Genomic DNA, 25,186 nt, shown 5'->3' on the forward strand with positions numbered 1-25,186 from the left:
TGAATGTATCCGGTATATCTATATTGCCTTTTCCTGTTTTCATTATCAAGTATCTATTTGATTACTTATCATCAATATAGTCACGATGTTATTTGATGTCTATCATCACAAACAATTTTAAATAATTTTATAATTGTCAACACCAAAGTCCGTCTCTTATTTTCACATTTTATATTTTAATAAACTATTGAAAAATAATGTGTTATTTATGTGCCATAGTTTGGATGTAAAAGTTGAATTCATAAAGTAGAGAGATTATTTAAATCGTAGGAAAAAATGTCGGGAATTTTAAAAGGTTTTGTTTTCTTTATCGCATTTACGTTCTTTAAAGGTAAGTCATTTTGCAATCAATTACAATTAACGATTTAGCCCTAATTATTTTCAGTTGTATACATGGACCAAACGGTCAAACTGTTTTTGTTCATTTATATATTAATACTATCAAATGCACTTTTTAAAAAACATACAAAATTAAAATGTCAGAACTTGAAACGTGGATACGTCGCACAATGTTTGATGTAGGATTTGGAATGTTACTCAAAATACAATTTTTATTCCCATTGTTACATTTACAGTTTCTGGTGTGGATTTTACCTTTAGCAAGCAGAAAGTTTTACTAGGCAGCACAGGTACATTAACTATGAGATGTGATGTCACTGAAACAGACGTTGATACTTTTCATCGCATATGGATATGGAAACTTAAATCAACAACACATTCTATAATACATTGGCAAGTATTAGCTAAAATGGAATTTGGAAAAAATGCAACTATTTCTTTAAGTCAAGATATAAAAGCAGATAGTAAAGATTATGTTGCTAGAGGATCAACACCACCTGCTTACACATATCTTACATTGTCAATGAACATAGAAAAGTTAGTTTGCGATGATGTTACAGCTTATAAATGTGAGATGTATTATAAAAGTTCAACAACAGGAAGTATTGTACAGTCTTACAAAAATGCCACCTTCTCAGCATATGGTAATTTCATTTTTATTGATATACACACCAGCCAAAGTTATTATTGCGTAATTTAATATAATGCACCTATGTTAGTTTGCGTTATTTCATTCCATGATACAAAATGAGGTGTAAATGTAATGTCAGCTGAAAAGAAAGCAATGTTCGCAATATAATATATTTGTTTCTTGATTTAAAGATAACGCATATTTCAAACCTTTAATACGTAAAAGTAGTAACATCATACCATATAATAAACTTTGGTTGGCAAAATATGTACAATCCATACTTGAATATACATGTATGAACGGATATTAAAATTCGTTTTAACTGTCTGGAACATATTTGACAAATGTGTATAGAATGACATGTTCACTTGTATTTGTTCGTAGTACAAGTTTTCCTAACATATGCACTGTCGTATTAAGCTTTATTAACTGTATCATTCTTGCATGTTTATAAGATTTGTTATGATTGTCTGTTTTATTTTCAGAATATTTTCATAATGAAATGTAAAATCCTTAAATTTATTTAGTTAATAATGATAGAAATGATCAAATTATTTTGTCCTTTCATTACTTCATGTGGAACACTATAGTTTTAGTTTCTCATGTTAAGAGCGTTAGTTGATGGCTTTAGCTTAAGGTTGTTCTAAATGCTATTAGAAATTAAAACTCGTATCAGATTGCATTTTCATCTTGTAGCAAGAAATACTTACATATTGTATATCACATAAGGATTTCCGATTTTTGTACTGTTATATATGGTGTGATGTCATATACTATTTACAGAAATGTATATTTATTTTTACGGTTAATTGTCATTTATGTCGAAATGTTAGTTATTTCGTCGAATATTACCATGACAACTATTAGAAATTCACTTTGCGGGTATTTATTTTATTTACACTGTTATACTGTAAGCGAACCTATTGCGGCTAAGAGTGTGGTTTGTCGAGCCTACAACTGGTCTTAACCCCAAGCGTGTTTTACCACAGACCGTTCTAAGGCGTACCCTTTGAGACCTTCGCATGTATGTCTTGTGTATCAAAACTTGGTTAGTATTGTGACACGTTCTGTAATGTACCACCTTGTTAATTGTCTTCAGCGGTAAGTATTCCATCACATACCACCTCATTTTTTATCTTGTCCCCACCAACACTTTCCCTAAGATCCTTTAATTCTCGTATTAGCCATTATGGTTTTGATATACGTATAATCCTTCTTGTTATTTAATTGATAATTGTTACAGTACTCCCTCCTTTACTGCCCTTGTGCTCTTTCCTATTTTTGTTTGGTAACCTTCTGGGTTCCCCTACAAGTGTGGCTATGTTTTTTCCGGGGACTACATTCTGTGACCGTCGCCTTGCTTTGTTGATCTTTGCTTTGTTTTATTGTAGTAGCAGTAGTATTTACAGTATTGGTCGTCGTTTGCAGATTTTTTTCACATACATATCGTAGTCGTAGTACTTGGACAAATAAAACACTTATGACAACACCGACATGTTGGATTATTTAAGTATAACTATGTTTTGTAACTGACCTTGACTATCAAATTCAAATAGAAAATCGAATTATATTCTGTACAAGAAATAGTAATATAACATAAATATAATAAAATGTTAGAATAAAATTAATAGTTTTGCGTGGACTGGTATTTCGCCAGAAGTATATTTGTTCACATCTGTTGGTATACAATTCACACTTTAGACAGTTTTTAATAAAAAGTTGAAAAAATGGTAATAGTAAAGATTATATGTTAACAGGTTAGAATGAATGCAGAGAAAGATAAATTCACGGGTGATTATTTGTACAAAATCTTTTAAACTCGTTTGTATGTTAACAGCGCACAGAAGCCTAAAAAGACCAGATTCTTTATAACTAGGCATCCTAAAATGCACAATGATTTTCTGAGAAAATCAAATATAGTTAAAAATTTAATAAGACAAATTGTTAGCACACGACAATATTTCCAGCATGTATAGGGTTAAGAATAAATCTCTTTCACTCCCCTCTTGCCGAATAATTCATAATATAAGATAAGTAGAAATGACAGCGTTAATAAAATATTATATCAACCATGTAATGTTTGCAATAACAATTTCAGTAAAACCTAATGTGACATCATTACTTACAAGGAAGAATGGTTTCATAGTACAAGGAATATCACCATCAGACATGGCCACTGCTGAGGTAGGAGATGAGTTTGAACTAACGTGTACTGCTAATATAGGAAGCTTTCCAGAAACTATTATTCGATGGCATAGAACATCTGAAACTTCACCAACCAATGAATTTATTGGCTACGAACCACCTCAAGGTACTGTTGATGAAGGCACTGCAATTAGTGACAATCAATGCGGATATACCCGAGTGGCTTCAATCAAGTACAACGCAACAGCAGCTGATGCCAAAAGGGATAACAATCTGGCATTCGAGTGTTATGTTACTGTTAGTGGAGATCCTTATGGGTACTCTTTTACCTCTGAAAACAATCCGAGATTTTATACTGACGTCAGTAAGTTATCTATAACATTGAGCATTTGTTTTTGTATAAAAGATAATATCATGACCTTAAAGTAAGAAATATTGTCAGAGCTAAACAAAAGTAAGTCCCTTAAACTGTCTTTTAAAACCTTTATAGATAACTACCATGTTTGTACACATTTATGTCATCATTGAATGCAAATAGAAAATATATTTAATGTAAATTCAAAATGTAAACATACATGAACATAGAATAAACTTTCAAATTGTATACAGGATGTATATACTGTGTAAGTGGATATTTTTGCGTCACAAACATTTGATTTCATTAATTAAGCAGGGTACATGCTAAGAATATGCTATTATTGTATACATTGTAAGTTTGATAAAGGGCCTGGTCATATTTTAAAACATCATTCTGTTATATGAATAGCTTATTGTGTTATTAACACACATATATATTTTCATTAAAACATTTATGATTTGTTAAGACCAAACTTAAACAAACAAGCAATGAGAGAAATCAATCTCATTACCTGAACAGTCAAACTTACTCATGTAAGATGCTGTATGAAAACTTGTTTTAAAATGATAGAAACACATTTGCCTAAAAAGAAATAATTTTTACGCTGCGAATAATTTCAATTACCCAAAATCCCAAATATTTCCACGTCGCAAAATTAACCACTTATACAGTATGTGCATTGTTAAAGATGGCAAGGAAAAGAAATTTGCCTCTTTAAGAAGTCACAGTCACTGTATACCTCTGGACAATTTCTGCACATTCAACTACTTTAAACTCTTTGTTAATGGTTTTGTTGGCGTTTGCAACACATAGGCAAATCTGTTTAATTAGTCGCCGGTAGAAACCGGCGACTATATTTGTAACAGTTTAATATTATACCTATGGTAGGAGAAGGCATTAATTTCTGTAAATAAAAGCATAATAATTACTGAACAATTAAAGACTACAATTGTTTTCAGTAATCTCAAAAATTCAAACATACAATAATGTTGCTAAATGAAATGAAATATTCAAGTACTAACATCGTAAAAAGCAACATTACAATATTGTGAATAATGAATTAATGACGTATCCCTATGGACCAGTCATTGAATTTAGGGATGCTTTTACTTTTTCTAAAGTGTAAAGCGTTGCTATTTTATGATAAATAAATCATGCATGATATTTGAAATGACACTTTTTAATTATCTGGTTGTTTGTATCTTATGAGACTTATTCTATTTTTTATCTTATTTATTATAAACAGTTTCTCCCAGAATCACGTGACTACACGCTGTATGTTATTGTTATGAAATCTATTAATAGTAACAAATGGCTGATAAGATAGACATACAGGTAACATGTGAATGGTTAGCAGCTGATAAAGTGCAAATCAAAGTAATTTTGTATGAAAAATCTCGGTATGACAGTAGGGGTCTGAATCTTATTGAATACACAGAGAAAACTAATAAACCATTTTGTGTTGATAGTTTATTGCACTGAAAGGCAATTAAATATTAACTTTATCGTATGTAACGACAGGAATATTGATTTCAGCTAAATAATATATTTTTTGATAGTGCATAAGAATAATTTGTTTATGCAGACAACACTTTTACAGTAGAATTGCATTGTTTTAAGCATAATTAAGCATATATATTTTTCATAGTCACTTTGCAAATATTCGATGATCGGTAATAATTTGTCGGTAATTTTCGTACAACGGTATATGTATAAAGTAGAATTACAAATAGAATTATAATCATATCACTTGCTTTACAAGCCTCGATGACAAGGTGTTAGATTTTAAGTTAGTTTCAAATTGAAGTCAGTGATTTTTTATGTTTTCTTTTATAATACTTTTTGTATTTTGCAAAACTTGACCGTTTATCAAAATTATGAAATAAAGTGCTGGAAATGAAACACACGATTTATCAACTTATGTTTCATAAAGTTAAAAGATATAATAAAAATCAATTTATGAAAACTACACACAGGATTTGTCCGAGATTCGAACTTGCGCCTACTACATGTAGGTTACCACTTCGTCATACTTACCATTAGGCCATCTAGCAGTATTAATTGATATAATTATACATGTAATTATACTTACAATAAAATTGTTAACATTTATCATAATAAGTTATGTAAGCAAACGATACAGCTCCCGAAAATTATTGAGTCTCGGGTAAATATTGCCAAACAATACTTGCTTATTTAATAATGATAACAGTTTCTTGACAAAATTGCTAAGCAAAAAAGATATAATTGTGGCAAGTAAATGAAAACGTGTTTATGAATAAACATTACTCAACTTATTGTTCCTCTTTTCTTTATATTCGAACAATTAAACTGATATTTTCTTTTATTTATGATAATACAATCATATTTCTATCCGGCGACTTGATGCTTAAGCATCAAAATCTCTACTTGTCCTTCATTTAGTTGTGAACCATTTTTATCACATAAAACGCGGCGCAGGAGTGTAATAAAGCCATTTAATAATCAAAGGGCTGCAAGCTCTGTGGTATTTTCTGATCTTTGCAATCTAAATCGTACTGTATATCTGTATGTGTTTTCCTGTATAAGTTTATTTTTATGTACTATAATTCATCTTGCAGGGCACCAGAGTTTGATACATACGGAATTTTGCATAACTAGAGTTGCATCAAAAAATCATTTATGTTCATTTTTTATGATAGCCACACTTTATCCTTGCATATCGTAACGAAGACACTAAAAAAGAATTTAAAAAAAATGTTGACTCGACTGGAATTTGAACTCCAGACCTCTCACACACTAAACGAGCGCGTTACCCCTGCGCCACGGAGAAGTTTTAAAAACAAAGGCTGAATAAAATCAAGTCATTCTAAATTGCATTTCGGGTTTTTAAAGCCGCACAGGCTGAATAAAATCAAGTCATTCTAAATTAAAATTTCCATTGCATTTCGGGTTAGGGTAATGTCGAGGTATTTTGTTCAGGGTAAACCTGTTGTTTAAAATTGAAGTAAATAATTTAGCAAAAATCTTCTCGCCCAAACAGTCCAACATGTAGAAACTATATATTCAACTACTCGGCAGTCAGATTTATTTGTGTAGTATTCGGTAATCGACATCGCTAAAAATAGCATTTTCATTGATTAAAATCATATTCATCCGCGTAATTTGTGAGTGTACATTTATTGACAATTCTATAAGCCAACGCTACTTTTAAAGTTTGAATGTGTAGTAATTTGTTAGACACTTGTAACAAAAATATGTTCTTTCTTTTAAATTGCTGGTTTTTAAAAAGTTTTGAGTGAGAACTACTTTGCGTTGTTAGGTCTGTAAGGAAATTTTGTGTTAGGCCGTGGATGATAGCTATGTATTTACTGATCTGCGATCAGAAAATACAAAAACGATATTACACTAGTGTAATAACACTTTGACGTGACGTCATTTGCACTATATATAAACATAGCGTTAAAGCGCGCTAATGTTAGCCTTACACTGTAGGCGCGTCATTGAAAAATTACTCATTTTAACAGTTTACTGATCTTATTTTATATATGTGATAAATAGAATATTATATTCGTGTAGATTCAATACTAAATTTATTAAACTCGTTCAATAAAAAAATATTATGCTCGCCAGAGGCTCGCATAATATGATTTTTATTCAACTCGTTTAATAAATTTAGTATTAAACTACACTCATTCAATATCCTCTATATCTTTCTAAAGCCTAATAAAACACATCATCCCTTGCTGTTACCCATGAACAACAGGATTTAAATACCTGATAGGATACATCCTTGTGTATATTTGGTTTGATCCTTTGCTATTTTATCGGCTTTTCTTGTACAATGATTTTTGTCAGAGTTATGGTCCCTTAATTATTCTTATTTTTATAGATTTTCTGGACTACTACCCTTATACTACTTGTGCAAATTAATGCAACTTTACAGGATTGATCATTAGCTCAAGTACTTGCGCATATTAAACGGGTTTTCTGCTTAAATGATTTTTGCAGATTTATTGCAATGGAATATAAAAAGATTTTATTGTGTTACCAGCTACGCAAAAGCTTGTATGGATGACTTTTTGAAAATTACTAGTGCAATTTCATCCAAACTTAACAGGAATGATCAATACTATGTTTGGTTCAACGAATTTTGTTAGAGTTGTGACCCTTTAATATTTTTTTGTTTTTTAACAATTGTCTGGACTTCTCCTCTTAAATCACTAATGCAATTTCAATGAAACTTTTGTTCGATAGCTCAAGTCCTTGTGCATATTACACGGCTTCTTAGTTATGGCCCTTAAGTAAAAACCCGTTTTGCCCTGTTAATGATTTCTGTGTCTATTTCTACACAGTAGCTGTAACAGGCAATTGGCTATCATGAGGTTACACACATCACTGATCGAACTTGTTTTATTACAGATAACCAAAGTAGCGAAAGACAAGCAATACTATGAGTACAACAGGTAAAACAATAACTTGTTCAATGCTCTTCCATATGTAGATGGGATAAGTATATTACTTTAACTCGCTTTAATTTAATGGAAAAGGGAAAGGGTAAAATAAAAATGGCCCTTTATACATGATATGTGTTTAAATGTTCCCTTAAATTGAAATATTTATTATTTGAGAGCCGACTTGTTTGCAAAAATAGATATATTAATAGGCTACGTAGAGCCATGCCTAGAATGAAAATATGCAGCTGAATTTTTTTTATTATAGCAAATACTGCTTTTGCGTCTAAAACAGCCTTTATTTAACAGTGAATGTAAACGTCCGGTCAAGACATCCGGTGACAAAATTGCAATTCATAATCGTGTCAAGTCTGAGGCGAATATTTATCAGGAAACTAATGGAACAAAGCAGGATTTCTAAAGAATTTGATAATTGAAGCTTATTCTTTACCTGTAATAGGCAGATCTAAAATACTATTCAGAAGTATGATATCTTATAAATTTGCACAAGAATGATTGAGGGTAAAATATTAAGACTATTCTGGATCACCAGCTCATGACCTGTATGTATGGGTATGTGTTTTATTAATGATGAAATACAGAACATTGAATATTTTATAAATGATTAATGGTTTCTACATGTACAAAGTAACTTCTCAACTTTAGCATCTCAATGTAACAGTTTGAGTGAATGTTTGTTCAGTTTGGTTACAGTTAGTTTTATATCATTTCCGTATTTGTTCAAAACACAATAAATAACACATAGGTTTGTGTGTAACAGCTAGAAGGTTGTCTTCACCTTAACAACAGGTCCATTTTTTCATTATCTATTTCGTTTTGTTACCTGTATTTTCCCACGTTTTAAGCTTTCATTCGGAGAATAATGTGACCAGGTTGTGATACATTATTTCGGCAGATAGTATACCCGCATATATTTAACAAATAAATAAATAAATATATAAAAACAACCTTCATCATTAATTTATGCGAATGAAGTCCCTGTAACGAAATATGTTATTTAGAACAGGCACTATCAATACTTTATCGTGTTATTGTTATTGCAGATGGAAATGACATAAGTATAGCAGCAGGAGCTATCGCCGCGATTGTCATTGGCTCACTAATTGTTGGTGTTCTAATCGGTGCGGTCTGTATATGGCTTGTTTTAAAAAGAAAACGGACAGTAACAGGTACTTTTAATTAACTACATGTAGTTTAAGTCATTTTTATGATTTTTTTTAATTAACTTTGAAAAAAAATATAATATTTTATACATGTGTATAGGAAAATATTTGATTTGCTCAAAAAGTTCCATAAATTGATACACTAATGACACCGAAATCTGTGTTTTGACACTCGTGAAACAGTTCAGTATAAAACCAAGTTAACATACCTAATATCATCTCTTTTGAAATAGGACTGAAGAATCAAGATCAAGATCAGCCAACATCAGTGTCACGAGAAACAGAATTAAATGATCCGTCAATTTCACCGTAAGCCGACATTAATTTTAGTTTTATATAGCTTAGAGAATATCATATTTGTTTCTTTTTGCTTCATGGTTTTTATCACTTACAACTTAATGCACTAATATACTAAATAACTATGGATAAAATGAATATTACACACATAAACAAATTATTACATATCAATATTTCTAATTTGTGTGGAAAAAAAAACAGAAAGAAAGAGATGAACCATGTTGTATTTGCAAGACCAAATTGCAAAATCTTATTATCTTGATAAATATTTTTCTAGGAATACCTATGAACAACTTCAAAATAGAACAGAGACTGAAAGCAGGATGACTTATGATCTCCTAGACGGTATTTCCGATTTTTTTTCATAATTTACATTGCGAATTATTTAACTTATGTTGATTGATATATATTATCGCATATATTTGGCATCTGTATATTTTACTGGTTCATTATTAATATCATATCACATGGATTTTGACATAAGTATGTATATTAAACAAACAATATCAGTCTGAGTGGTATATTTATGTTTTATTACTTATCTGATGTTTTAATGTGTTGTTATTGATTACAAAGACAATAGGCTGGAGTCCTCCGCATCAAAACGACAGTGAATATAGATAAGCACAAACCGGTTCGATGTCATTTCAATACTAACATTATTACGAAAAGACAAATAAGGAACACACACTTTTGCTACTTTCCAAGTTAATGTTGTGAGGATCCATATTTAGCTGCTTTATCTCGCATTTAATGTTCACTTACTTAAACTCCTTAGAAATAATAAGAAAATTTTTGTTTTCATTTTAAGAAAAGTAAGTTTGTTTAGTCCTCAAGTATTGTTTTTATTAATTCACCAACAATTAAAACTTGTGTATTTGCTGGAGGAGCTTACTCAATCCGTCTTTAACCTCCCATATGAGATTAATTGTAAACTTTAAAATCTAACACATTTTAATTAAAGTCATACGTGTTTATAATATCACATACTCGAATAGTTTGACCTTATTAAGTAATTTTTACTGATATATTCAAATATGTAATGTTCGTTGTTAAGTAGATTTAATCGTAATTTTTAAGTGACATTATGCTCATATTGTCATTGTCAAGTTAACCTGTATTGACTATAAATTTTCAAAGGTTTGACTGTTACGAAAGCAACAATGTTGATTGGCCAACAGTTGATGTTGGAAAATGATTGCATAAAGTTTTAATTATTGTTATCTTATATGTATAAATTGATGGTAAATCGGCATTCTGTTGTGTTCTGATATAAACTCGGTTATTGTTATCTGTTTTTGATAGTCAGGTTGCAATAAAGTTATATTCATGCATCATCTGTAAATGGACTACTTTTATTTATGTCAACATTTACCACCTGATGTATATTTAATGTGTACAAATAAACTTTGCATTTTCCCTTGTCACTTATTCAATAAATAAGACCAGCAATATTTATGTTATTTATATGTTTCAGCGTCAGCAAATTCCAGCGCAGTACCAAACAGGTAATGAACTAAAATTATAAAGTTCAAACTGAAGTAAACACTGTTGTCAATAATGTTCTATTAAATAATTATGATAAGGAATTTACATACCTAGTTGTAATGAAATTATTTTATTCTGATATTTTGAATATACCATTCACTTCATAATACCCTGACGTTTTTTAATTATTTATACATGTCTATAATTTCAGCCAATCACAGTATGAGAGTCTTGAACAGAAAGCAGGGGCATCTCACACGTATGCAGATCTCAAGCTTGGCCGTTAAAACATATTGTCAGACTTGAAATATCTATCTCGCTGCTTGGGTTCCTTTTCAGTTATAAATGGTTTTGTACACAATCTATAACTATCTATGATTTTAAGGGTTATTCATAAATACAATAAATATTATGTAGGGATTATGCCAGGACCAGACGATGTCTTCGTGCAATGGAAGTTATTCCAGCAATCCGAGTTCGATCGAACAAACTAGTTGTATAGATGTGGAAAAGAAAATCAAATGTATTTTCATCTTTTTCCTTTTCAATAAGATAACTCGGCTTAAAGAGTTCTTCGTAATTATTTTTCCACTTTAAAGGGCCATATGCATGTATGCACTAGTTATAAATGTTTTTTGACACAATCTTAACCTGTCTAAGATTTTGAGGTTTATTTGTACAAACAACGACATTTTAAACATTATATGGCGATTACTTTGAGCGAAGGGAGTTATTCGAGCAATCCGAGTTCGAGCGAACCAAGTTTATCTTTAGTTGTGTAGGTGTGACAGGCAGTCAATTATGATCTTATCCATTAGATAATTCGGCTTTAAAGGGTGATTCTTCGTAATTATTTTTCATTTTCTCCAGTTTTAAGGGCTAATATCATGCCGACGGAATCTATTAATATCCAGTTCAAAGTGTAAAAATTAACAAAGGACAATAACTCCAAAATAAGGCAGAGCAGAGTTATGGTTCTTATACACTGCACATCTACTTAATGAGATTTAATACTTACAAAGTTTCTTATAGATATCTTTTATGTTTTCAGAGTTATTCCCCAGGCAAAGTTCAAATTGTAAAAATGAACAAAAGGCACTAACTCCAAAATTAGTTACAACAGAGTTATTGTTCTTTCGCACTGCATTTTTACCCAATGTGATCTATCTACCTTCAACGTTTCAAGTTGTTATTTTTTATAGTTTCAGAGTTATGTCCCAGACAAACTTCATTATTTTCAAATGAATCAGCTTTCATGAAGAGAACTCTACATGTATATAAAGATTTTCTACTAAATATATAGATAAAAATTTGAAAATGTTATATTTGTATTTTACATATGAACAACACGGTTCTCCTTTCCATTAAATTTTGTCAAATTTGGGAAAAATTACAAATCTTTGTAAATCAAAAACCCGGGTTCATTTATCCCTAATCTTCTAGATTTTAACCGATCCGTTCGATTTTACCACTTGATTCCCAAATATAAAACCCAAACTTAACCAATTTTCCCTCGTTTTATAAAGTCATAAGCCCCCCATCTTCCCTTTTATTTATTTAAATAGCCAAAATTCCGAAATCAAACCCTTATTGTAATTAAAGAAACAAAGTTCGGTCAAAAAGTCCGAAAATGTTGATGTGACATAAAGAAATAATTAACATATGTTCTTCGTACACAGCCGCAAAACCTTTATCAGGCTCGGCTAACACCTCGTCCAATGTTGATTGTGTTTCCTCCATCCTGGATGAAAACATAACGGAAAATTTGTACCGTTTCATGTACCAGACAGTGAGTAATTAGCTAAATAACCAGAAACACCTACATCATCTGGCTTTTCAAATGTAAACACAAGTGTGCCCTTATAATACATTTTCACCATAACTGTTTGGCAAAATTGACCTAAAACTGATTAGCTTTTGAGTTTCAGTGCATTATTACGATTTACATATTTAGGATTTTTTTATCAAATATATAATTCTTGATCCTTAATACGCACATGAAACGATCGAATGGCCTAGTTGTTAGCATGGCGAAACTATATCCGCATTGTTGCAAGTTTGAATTCTCGATAAAAACCCCATTATTTTTAATAGATTCAAATATAAAAACAAATAAAGAAAAAAAACTGAATAAAAAAAATAATGATTCAGCAAGGCTCTAGCTAACAAACGAGAGGGGAAAGTTGAAGTTGAGCTGGATTTGCGGATCTCAGGCACTGGATCGCAGATTTGCCAGATCTGCTTCGAACGGTTGGGTTCATGTCGTCTTACCTTTAGGGGGAAAGTACACATGCACTTTACATTACAAACAGAAATGAATGTTTCTTGACAAGACACTGACACTATTCTTATGTATTTTGAGTAATTTCCTCATTTATTATTTTAATAGCATACCCGTAGAAACCCTTATGAGGCTTCATACATTTATCTAACTCGTACATGGGCAACTCCAGGTTTAAATGGAAATTCTTAAAGATTTAATCCACTTGTCTCCGCCACTTATCTTGAGGCGATTTAGCGATGTATACATGAATTGTTGAATTATCATTTTGGATGAAACGGGATATGAAAATGATGAGTTATATATGGTGGCTGATTTGCGCCATTCGTGTTTTCACCACGCGATCACGCCAAACGAAAAGTCAAAAATTAACAAGTTCAAATGGCAGGGGCGAGGAGCGAAAAGTCGCTTATAAACGATTGCGCGGGGCAAAGTTTAATAGTTTAAACATAGTTTATTTCGAACAAATTCACAATATATATACAGACAATAATGTACACAATACAAACATAATATGCTGAAAAAGGATTGGGTCCGAAAGCTGAGCTTATAAAGGCCTTCTCCTTATAGATTTACAATGCATAAAATACGGTATGACAGTATATGTGACTTGCTTGAAATATATCTGATTTTACATTTTTTTTTTAAGAAGTTAAAGTCAAAATTGTTTCTAACATTTAGTTATAATGTAAAGCAATATTAATACAAAAAAATGAATGAGAATACAAGACTGCATCATTTGTTTATATAAAATTAAAGAGAAATAACGTAAATTAAGATAGAAAGAAATGAAGTAAGAAGCTTTCAGCAAAAATAGAAAAGAAGAAGAAATAAATTAAATGTGGATCATTCGGATAGTTCGGCGATTTAGATGGAAGTATTTATTGATTTGAGCTGATGTGAATATGCTTAAGAGAATCTCCTGCTTTCTCGGATGTATGTATGAACGGCTTCAAACAGTCTCTCTTTTGCATCATCACTAATGTTTGGGTCTCCATTTAATAACTTTTGGAGAGTTGCTGAACAAATAGTAGATATAGTGTTAAGAAAAGAGGCCCTGCTGTCAGCATAGCGATGACATTCAAAGAAAAGTGGTAATTACTTTCCACTATGCCACACTGACAAAGTGGAGATGGAGAAATATTTTTCTTAAATAGATGCTGATTTAGTGAACTACATTCAGTACGAAGTCGAGCATGAAAGATCTGCCATTTTCTATCGCCTTTCATAGAAATAAATCGGAACAACTAGAGCTGCTTCGTCCTCAAATGGGATTTGAAAGCAAACAGTGAACGTAAATTTTGCACTTTTCAAGTTGGAAGGGCGTTCCATTTATTCAGAGCAGTTGGAAGAAAAGCATTTTGATAAAGAGTAGTTCGTGTTCGAAAAGTCTGAATATTTGTAGCATTGCGTAGATCGTACCTTGAATTTTCGCCTACAGAAGGTGGAAGTAAAGAACACAAGTAATCTGGTGTTAAAGCCATTTTTCATTTTATAAAGTAAGATAAGCATATGATTATTTCTTCGAGATTCTAAGGATTCCCAAGGAACTTCACTATGGAGTTTGTCTAATGATACAAGTTTTGTAGCACCGCACACAATACGAGACGCTTCATTTTTGAATTTTGTCAAGCTCAAGTTTCTCATATTGTGTGCAGTTTAGATAGACAACATCGGCGTATTCCAAAAGCGGTCGGATGAAAGTTAAATATATCACTTCCAAAGAGATCTACGGTCAAGTTGAAACTTCAATTTCCTCATGATGTTGTATCCTCTTCCAAGCTCGTTCGGTAATATAGTTAATTTGACAATGCACGAGCAAATCGTCTGAAAAAGGTGGATGCCAAGATGTTTGTGACTGTTTACAGTTGTTATTTGTTGGTTTATGCCATTAGAAGTGAAAGAGTGAAAGGGTTTATTTCTTTTACGAGAGATACCATAGATTCAGACTTCGATGGATTGAAGTAACTAGCCATTTTTTCAGCCCAGCTGATATCTTGTCTATATCAGATTGAAGTTTCAGCAGCAGAAGCAGGTTGTCAACACAATAATATGTAAACTTGTATCGTCAGCAAAAGATTGATTTTAGAGCCTATATCTTCCCACGATGTCATTGATGAAAAAACAAGAAATAATAGCGGCCCAAGGATGGAGCCCTTGGGGTACTCAGCCTTTACTATCGACCAGTCTGATTGGCCCCAGGTAGGATAACCGCCTGGTGCCTGTTTACTTAGATAGTCAGAAAACCAGTTAAGGTAGACAACCGTTCTATTCCAGCAGCTTTCAGCTTAAAGAGAAGACCTTTGTGCCAAAATTTATCAAACGCTTTACTATATGTCAAAGAAACACAGCTCTAAATTCTTACAATCCGTCATCTAAAGCTTTACAGAATGTGTTGTACAAGTACGATAACTGGTTTACCGTTTTGAGTCACCTGGTCTGAACCTGACTGTACGGCAAAGAAAGAAAGTTATTATCTTGAAGAAATTAAAAAGATACTTAAATATAATAACGTTCAAAAACCTTTTCTATGCAGCACAACAGGGAAATCGGACGATAGTTATTTGGAACAGATGGATCACCTTTTTTAAAGACAGCACACACATTGGCCTTTTTCCATGTAAATGGTATTTTACAAGTCAGAAGAGACTGATTGAACAACGAACATAGGGGAAATTTAATAACTGAAGCAGTTTCCCGCAATATTCGGTAAAGTTTAATAGATAAAAAATTCGCCCCGAGGAGGCGCGGAGCGAAATATAAGAAATAAAACTGCGGGGCGCGGAGTGAATACACGCGCTCCCCTCCTTTTTTAACTTGTTAATTCTCGATTTTTCGCTTGACGGGATCGCGAAAAAAGTTAAACTTCGTCCCGCGCCCCCGCTAATTAGCGTGTTTTGACGTTGAAATGAAAATAAAACAATAGTGTTTATGAAAAACTAGATCCTGTTGAATGTATCCGGTATATCTATATTGCCTTTTCCTGTTTTCATTATCAAGTATCTATTTGATTGCTTATCATCAATATAGTCACGATGTTATATTGATGTTTTCATCACAAACAAATTTTAAATATTTTATAACTGTCAACACTAAAAGTCCGTCTCTTATTTTTTACATCATTTTTAGTATCATTAATAAACTATTCTAAAAATGATGTGTTAATAATTTATGTGCCATAGTCTTGGATGTAAAAGTTGAATTCATAAAAGTAGAGAATTTCATTTTAAACGTCGTAGGTAAAAAAAATGTCGAGGGCTTTTAAAAGGTTTTGTTTTCTTTATCGCATTTACGTTCTTTAAAGGTAAGTCATTTTGCAATCTCAATTACAATATTAAACGATTTAGCTCCACCTTTATTATTTTTCAGTTGTCTACTGTTACATGGACCACAACGGTCAAAAGGTTTTTGTTTCATTTAATATTAATATATCAACCTACATGCACTTTTTTAAAAACATACAATATTAACCGTGGTTCGGCCCAAATGTCAGAACTTGAAACGTGGTACGTCGCACAATGTTCTGATGTAGGATTTATGGAATGTTACTTCAAAATACATTTTTATTCCACATTGTTACATTTACAGGTTTCAGGTGTGGATTTTACCTTTAGCAAGCAGAAAGTTTTACTAGGCACACGGTACATTAACTATGACATGCGATGTCACTAACTCGGAAACAGATGTTGATATTTTTTACCGCATATGGATATGGAAACTTACATCAGCAACACGTTCTATAATAGTTTGGGAAGTATTAGCTAAAATGGAATTTGGAAAAAGTGCCACTACTGTAAGTCACGATAATAAAGCAGATAGTAAAGATTATGTTGCTAGAGGATCATGGGATTCCGACACACCTGCTAACACATATCTTACATTGTCTATGAATATAGAAAAGTTAGTTTGCAATGATGTTACAGCTTATAAATGTGAGATGTATTAATATAAAGTTCCACAACAGGAATTTATTGTACAGTCTTACAAAAAGGCCACCTTCTCAGCATATGGTAAATTTTCATTTTTTATTGATATAATACACCAATCAAAAGTTTTGTGTAATTTAATATAAATACATCTATTTAAATTTGGGTTATTTTATTTCCGTTATACAAAAGGAGGTGTACATGTTATGGTTAGTGAATAGAAAGCAATGTTCGCAGCATATAGTATGTGTTTCTTAATTTAAAGATAACGCATAATCTAAACCTTTAATACGTAAAAGTAGTACATCATACCATATATAAAACTTTGGTTGGCAAAATATGTAAAATACATACATACACTTCCCCTAAGATTCTTTAATTCTCGTATTAGCCATTATGGTTTTGTTATACGTATAATCCTTCTTGTTATTTAATTGATAATTGTTACACTGCTCCCTCCTTTACTGCCCTATGCTCTTTCCTATTTTTGTTGCGGTAACCTTCTGGGTTCCCTACAAGTATGGCTATGTTTTTCCGGGGACTACATTCTGGTGACCGTCGCCTTGCCTTGTTTGATCTTTGCTTTGTTTTATCGTAGTAGCAGTAGTATTTAGCAGTATTGGTCGTTCGTTTGCAGATTTTTTTTTTCACATACATATTGTAGTCGTAGTACTTGGACAAAAAAACACTTATGTCAACACCGACATGTTTGGATTATTTAAGCTAATAACTATGTTCTGTAATGACCTTGACTATCAAATTCAAATAGAAAATCGAATTATATTCTGTACAAGAAATAGTAATATACATAAATATAATAAAATGTTAGAATAAAATTAATAGTTTTGCGTGGACTGGTATTTCGCCGGAAGTTATTCTGTTCACAATCTGTTGGTAAACAATTCACACTTTTAGACAGTTTTTAATAAAAAGTTTGAAAAAAATGGTAATGGTAAAGATATATGTTAACAGGTTAGATGAATGCAGAGAAAGATAAATTCACGGGTGATTATTTGTACAAAATCTTTTAAACTCGTTTGTATGTTAACAGCGCACAGAAGCCTAAAAAGACCAGAATTCTTTATAACTAGGCATCCTAAAATGCACAATGATTTTCTGAGAAAATCAAATATAGTAAAAAATTTAATAAGACAAATTGTTAGCACACGACAATATTTCCAGCATGTATAGGGTTAAGAATAAATCTCTTTCACTCCCCTCTTGCCGAATAATTCATAATATAAAGCATAAGTAGAAATGACAGCGTTTAATAAAAATATTATATCAACCATGTAATGTTTGCAATAACAATTTCAGTAAAACCTAATGTGACATCATTACTTACAAGGAAGAATGGTTTCATTAGAACAAGGAAAATATCACCATCAGACATGGCCACTGCTGAGGTAGGAGCATCGGAGTTTGAACTAAACGTGTACGCTAATATAGGAAGCTTTCCAGAAACTATTATATCGATGGCATAGAACATCTGAAACTTCACCAACCAATGAATTTATTGGCTACGAAACCACCATCAAGGTACTGTTGATGAAGGCACTGCAACCCAGTGACAATCAATGCGGATATACCCGAGTGGCTTCAATCAAGTACAAACGCAACAAGCAGCAGATGCTAAACGGGATAACAATCTGGCATTCGAGTGTTATGTTTACTGTTCAGTGGAAATCCTTATGGGTACTCTTTTACCTCTGAGAAACAATCCGAATTTTATATTGAGTCAGTAAGTTATCTATAACATTGAGCATTTGTTTTTGTATAAAAGATAATATAATGACCTTACAAGTAAAGAAATATTGTCCAGAGCTAAACAAAAGAAAGTCCCTTAAACTATTCTTTTTAAAACCTTACGATAGGACTACTACCCCTGTTTGTACACATTTATGTCATCATTGAATTTAAATAGCAAATTATATGTAATGTAAAATTCAAAATGTTAACATACATGAACCTAGAATAAACTTTCAAATAGTATACAGGATGTATATACTATATAAGTGGATATTTTTGCGTCAGAATTGTTTCATTAAATTAAGCAGGTACATGTTAAGAATATGCTATTATTTTTTATTATTCTATTCAGTTTTTTAATACCCTCTATTATTTTATAATAATCAATTGAAATTATACATTTGTTAGTTTGATAAAGGGCCTTCGGTCATATTGTGACGACATCATTCTGTTTTATGAATAACTTATTGTTGTTATCAACACACATATATATTTTCTTTAAAATATTTATGACTTGTTAAGACCAAACTTAAAAAAAACAAGCAATGAGAGAATTCAATCTCATTAACCTCAACAGTCCCAACTTTAACTCATGTAAGTTGCTGTATGAAAACTTGTTTAAAAATGATAGAAAACAACATTTGCCCCAAAAGAAATAATTTTTACGCTGCGAATAATTTCACATTACCCAAAATCCCAAATATTTCCACGTCGCAAAATTAACCACTTATACAAGTATGTGCATTGTTAAAGATGGCAAGGAAAAGAAATTTGTCCTCTTAAGAAGTCACAGTCACTTATACCTCTGGACAAATTTCTGCATACATTCAACTACTTTAAACGCTTTGTTAATGGTTTTGTTGGCGTGTGCAACACATAAGGCAAATCTGTTTAATCCTTTATTTAGTTGTGAACCACTTACCTTTCTAAAGCCTAATAAAACACACCCCTTGCTGTTACCCGTGAACAACAGGATTTAAATACCTGATAGGATACAACCTTGTGAATATTTGGTTTGATCCTTAGCTATTTTACCGGCTTTTCTTGTACAATGATTTTTGTCATAGTTATGGTCCCTTAATTATTTTTATTGTTATAGATTTTCTGGACTACTACCCTTATACTACTTTTCCAAATTAACGCAATTTTACAGGATTGATTATTAGCTCAAGTACTTGCGCATATTAAACGGGCTTTCTGCTTAATTGATTTTCGCCGGGTTATTGCAATGGAATAAAAAATGATTTTATTGTGTAACCAGCTGCACAAAAGATTGTATGGACGACTTCTCTGAAATTACTAGTGCAATTTCATCCAAACTTAAAAGGAATGATCAATACCCTGTATAGTTGTGCATGAGTTATGACCCTTTGATATTTTTTTGTTTTTAAAATGTTTTCGGACTTCTCCCCTTGAATCACTAATGCAATTTCAATGACAGTTTGGTTCGATAGTTCAGGTCCTTGTGCATATTTCACGGGTTACCCTGTTGAATAATTTTTGGCTGAGTTATGGCCTTTGAATAAAAACCCATTTTGCCCAGTTAACATGGTTAATGATTTCTGTGTCTACTTGTACATGAAATTGGCTATCATGAGGTAACACACATGTGGTCACTAATCGAACTTGTTTTATTACAAATAACCAAAGTAGTGGAGAGACAAACCGTACTATGAGTACAACAGGTAAAACAGCAACTTATTCAATGCTCTTTTATATGTAGATGGGTTGAGTATATTACTTTTACTAGCTCTAATCTAATAAAAAAAAGGAAAAGGTAAAATAAAATATGGGCCTTTATGCATAATATTTGTTGCAATGTTGCCTGAAATTGAGATACTGATTATTTGACAGGCGCCTTGTTTGAAAAATAAAAGATATTATTATCCCTCACTTTTTAAATTGTCAAATTCCCTAAGGCCAATGGGAGTTATTATTTTCTCGATTCAATGTAATTGGCTACGTAGGGCCATGCCCAGAAATTGACCAATGGTGCTGCTGAGGATTTTTATTATAGCAATACTGTTTTTGCGTCTAAATTTAACAGTGAATGTAAACATCCGGTCAAGATATCCGGTGACGAACAATTGCCAATCATAATGGGTCAGGTCTAAGGCGAATATTTATCAGGCAAATTAATGGAACAAAGCAGGATTTCTAAAGAATTTGATCATTGGAAGCTAATTCTTTACCTGTTATAGGCAGATCTAAAATGCTATTCAGAAGTAGTTAATATCTTATAAATTCGCACAAGAATGATTTTGAAGAGTAAAATATTTTAGACTATTCTGGATCACCAGCTCAAACCCTTTATGTATGGGTAATGTGTTTTAATTTTTGATGAAATACAGAACATTGAATATTTTATGATGAGTAAAGGGTATCAAAATGTACAAAGTAAATTCTCAACTTTAGCATCTCAATATATAAGCAGTTTGAACGATGTTTGTTCAGTTTTGTTACAGTTAGTTTTATATCATTTCCGTATTTGTTCAATGTACAATAAATAACACATAGGTTTGTGAGTAGCAGTTAGGAGGTTGCCTTCACCTTTACAACAGGGCCATTTTTTCATATCTATTTCGTAATGTTACCTGTATTTTCCCACGTTTTAAGCTTTCATTTGGAGAATAATGTGACCAGGCTTTGATGAATTATTTCAGCAGATAGTATACCCGCATATATTTAACAATAATAATTATCATATTTAAAACTTATTTCATAATAAACCACAAATTTATGAAAACAACATAATTTTACCATTTATAGATGTTATAAAAACATTTCATTAGGTACAACTTTAAATCCATTAGATATCTTTTTGTGTAAATGAGTGAGAGTATAAATATATAAAAACAACCTTCTTCATTAATTGTATGCGAATGAAGTCCTTGTAACGAGATATGTTGTTTAGAGCAGGCACTATCAATACTTTATCGTGTTATTGTTATTGCAGATGGAAATGACATAAGTATAGCAGCAGGAGCTATCGCCGCGATTGTCATTGGCTCACTAATTGTTAGTGTTCTAATCGGTGCGGTTTGTATATGGGTCGTTTTAAAAAGAAAACGGACAGTAACAGGTACTTTAATTAACTACATGTAGTTTAATGTCATCTTTATGATTTTTGTAATTTATTTTAAAAAAAAATGATAGGAAAAGACTTGATTTGCACTAAATGTTCAATAAATTGATAGATAAATGACACCGAAATCTGTGTTTTTGACACTCGTGAAGCAGTTCAGTATTAAAACCAAGTTCAAAAACCTAAGATCCTTTCTTTTGAAATAGGCCTGAAGAATCAAGATCAACACAAGCCAACATCAGTGTCACGAGAAACAGAATTAAACAGATCGTCACTCCCACCGTAAGCAGCCATTTATTCTAGTTTTATATTGCTTAAAATAGATAATATTTGTATCATTGTGCTCCATGGTTTTTATCACTTACAACTTAATGCACAAATATACTAAATATGAATTACATGAATATTACACACATAAAAAATTATTACATAACCATATTTCTAATTTGTTTAAAAAAAAAAAAACAGAAAAAAAGAATAGCTGACCACATGGCAAAATCTTATTATCTTATTATCTTGATAAATATTTTTCTAGAAATACCTATGAACAACTTCAAAACAGACCAGATACGGAAAACAGGATGACTTATGATCTCCTAGACGGTATTTCCGGTACTTTAATTAACTACATGTAGTTTAATGTCATCTTTATGATTTTTGTAATTTATTTTTAAAAAAAATGATAGGAAAAGACTTGATTTGCACTAAATGTTCAATAAATTGATAGATAAATGACACCGAAATCTGTGTTTTTGACACTCGTGAAGCAGTTCAGTATTAAAACCAAGTTCAAAAACCTAAGATCCTTTCTTTTGAAATAGGCCTGAAGAATCAAGATCAACACAAGCCAACATCAGTGTCACGAGAAACAGAATTAAACGTTTCGTCACTCCCACCGTAAGCAGCCATTTATTCTAGTTTTATATTGCTTAAAATAGATAATATTTGGTATCATTTGCTCCATGGTTTTTATCACTTACAACTTTAATGCAATAAATATACTAAATATGAATTACATGAATATTACACACATAAAAAATTATTACATAACCATATTTCTAATTTGTTTAAAAAAAAAAAAAACAGAAAAAAAGAATAGCTGACCACATGGCAAAATCTTATTATCTTGATAAATATTTTTCTAGAAATACCTATGAACAACTTCAAAACAGACCAGATACGGAAAACAGGATGACTTATGATCTCCTAGACGGTATTACCGATTTTTTAAAATTAACATTGCGAATTATTTAACTGATAGTGATTGATATATTATCGCATAGTTTTGGCATCTGTATATTTTACTGGTTCATTATCAATATCATAGCACATGGATTTTGACTTGTATGTATATTAAACAAACAACATCAGTCGGAGTGGTATCTTTATGTTTTTATTATCTGTTGTTTTAATGCGTTGTTATTGATCACGAAGACAATAGGCTGGAGTCCTCCGCATCAAAACGACAATGTATATAGATAAGCACAAACCAGCTCGATGTCATTTCAATACTAAAATTATTACGAAAAGACAAATAAGGGACATCACCTTTTGCTACTTTCCAAGTTCAGGTTGCCGTTATTCATATTTAGCTGCTTTATCTCACATTTAATGTTCACTTACTTAAACTCGATAGAAATAATAAGAAAATATTTTTTTCATTTTAAGAAAAGTAAGTTTGTCCAGTCCTCAAGTATTGTTTTTTATTAATTCACCAACAATTAAATCTTGTGTTTTTGCTGGAGGACCTTAATAAACCTATCTTCAAACTCGAATATTAAATGAGTGGCAAAATTTTAAATCTAAACCATTTTATTTATTGTCATATGTGCTTATTATATCACATACTCGTATAGTTTAACTTTAAGTATTTTTTACTGATACATATATATTCAAATTTGTAAAGTTCAATGTTAAGTCGATTTATTAGTATTTTTTAAGTGACATTATGCTCATATTGTCATTGTCAAGTTGACCTGTATTGACTATATTTTTTCATAAGATTGACTGATACAATGATGATTGGCCAAAGTTGATGTTGGAAAATGTTTGCATAAAGTTTTAATTATAATTGTTTTATCATATGCATAAATGTATGGTAAATCGAAATTCTGTTGTGTTCTGGTATTAACTCGGTTATTGTTATTTGTTTTTTGAAGGTCAGTTTGCAAAAAAAGTTATATTCATGCATCATTTGTAAATGGACTATATCCATTTTTATTTATGTCAACATTTACCTCCTGATGTATATTTAATGTGTACAAATAAATTTTGCATTTTCTCTTGTCACTTATGCCATAAATAAAAGTCCAACAATAGTTATGTTATTTTTATGTTTCAGCTTCAGCAAATCCCAGCGCGGTACCAAACAGGTAAGGAACTAAAATTATAAAGTTCAAACTGAAGTTACCACTGTTGTCAATAATGTTTTATTAAATAATTATGATAAGGAATTTACATACCTAGTTGTATTGAAATTATATGATTCTAATATTTTGAATAAACCATTCACTTCATAATACCCTGACGTTTTTTTAATCATTTATACATATCTATAATTTCAGCCAATCACAGTATGAGAGTCTTGAACGGGAAGCAGGGGCATCTCAAACGTATGCAGATCTACAACTTGGTCGATAAAACATATTGGCAGATTTGAAAGATCTATCTCGCTGCTTGGGTTCCTTTCAGTTATAAATGTTTTTGTACACAATCTATAACTATCTATGATTTTAAGGTTTATTCATAAATACAATAAATATTATGTAGGGATTATCTTGCCTTTTATTTATTTAATGAGTCCCAATTCCGTATCAAATCCTTATTGTAATTAAAGTAATGTCAAGTTCGGTCACAAAGTCCAAAAATGTTGGTGTGACATAAAGAATTAATTAAAAATGTGTTCATCGTACACAGCCGCAAAACCTTTATCAGGCTCTGCTTACACCTCGTCCCATGTTGTTTGTGTTTCCTCTATCCTGGATGAAAACAGAACGGAAAATTTGCACAGTTTCATGTACCATACAGTGAGTAATAAGCTTAATAACCTGAAACCCCTTCATCATCTAGCTATTCAAATATACATAGTGGTTCGGAAAATATAAAAACAAATTAAGAAAAAAACTGAATAAACAATTAATGACTCAGCAAGGCTCTAACTAGCAAACTTCAATACGTGATGTGTCTAATATCCTGTCATCGAGACTTGTTAGACAATGATATATGTTACAAATTAAAAGAAATACATGTACGTTATTGTCATATTTGAAA

At 31.4% G+C, this 25,186-nt stretch overlaps 2 protein-coding genes across 4 annotated transcripts; both read left to right on the forward strand.

Moving 5' to 3' along the window:
* Nucleotides 1–24,686, forward strand: LOC132751732 (uncharacterized). Of its 3 annotated transcripts, none has more exons than XM_060741947.1 (11): nucleotides 1–331; nucleotides 576–629; nucleotides 3,069–3,478; nucleotides 20,471–20,516; nucleotides 21,788–21,913; nucleotides 22,123–22,198; nucleotides 22,452–22,528; nucleotides 22,738–22,813; nucleotides 23,062–23,129; nucleotides 24,258–24,288; nucleotides 24,481–24,686. In XM_060741947.1, exons 1-11 carry the CDS (start codon nucleotides 277–279, stop codon nucleotides 24,554–24,556), a joined length of 1,095 nt encoding a protein of 364 aa, XP_060597930.1. In that variant the 5' UTR covers nucleotides 1–276; the 3' UTR covers nucleotides 24,557–24,686. The 3 variants fall into 3 exon arrangements, with proteins under 3 accessions (XP_060597930.1, XP_060597931.1, XP_060597929.1); XM_060741946.1 differs by having other exon boundaries at nucleotides 4–331; nucleotides 576–983; XM_060741948.1 differs by lacking the exon at nucleotides 576–629 and having other exon boundaries at nucleotides 2–331.
* LOC132751734 (uncharacterized) lies at nucleotides 3,339–11,562 on the forward strand. Its single transcript, XM_060741949.1, has 7 exons — nucleotides 3,339–3,479; nucleotides 7,875–7,918; nucleotides 8,971–9,096; nucleotides 9,324–9,399; nucleotides 9,665–9,732; nucleotides 10,865–10,895; nucleotides 11,087–11,562. The coding sequence occupies exons 2-7, from the start codon at nucleotides 7,906–7,908 to the stop codon at nucleotides 11,160–11,162; spliced, it is 390 nt and encodes a 129-aa protein (XP_060597932.1). The 5' UTR covers nucleotides 3,339–3,479; nucleotides 7,875–7,905; the 3' UTR covers nucleotides 11,163–11,562.
* Nucleotides 24,687–25,186: the final 500 nt, after the last annotated feature.

This window comes from Ruditapes philippinarum, unplaced genomic scaffold (genome assembly GCF_026571515.1).
Source record: "Ruditapes philippinarum isolate M1 unplaced genomic scaffold, ASM2657151v2 ctg834_1_1_1_1, whole genome shotgun sequence".
Taxonomy (NCBI): domain Eukaryota; kingdom Metazoa; phylum Mollusca; class Bivalvia; order Venerida; family Veneridae; genus Ruditapes; species Ruditapes philippinarum.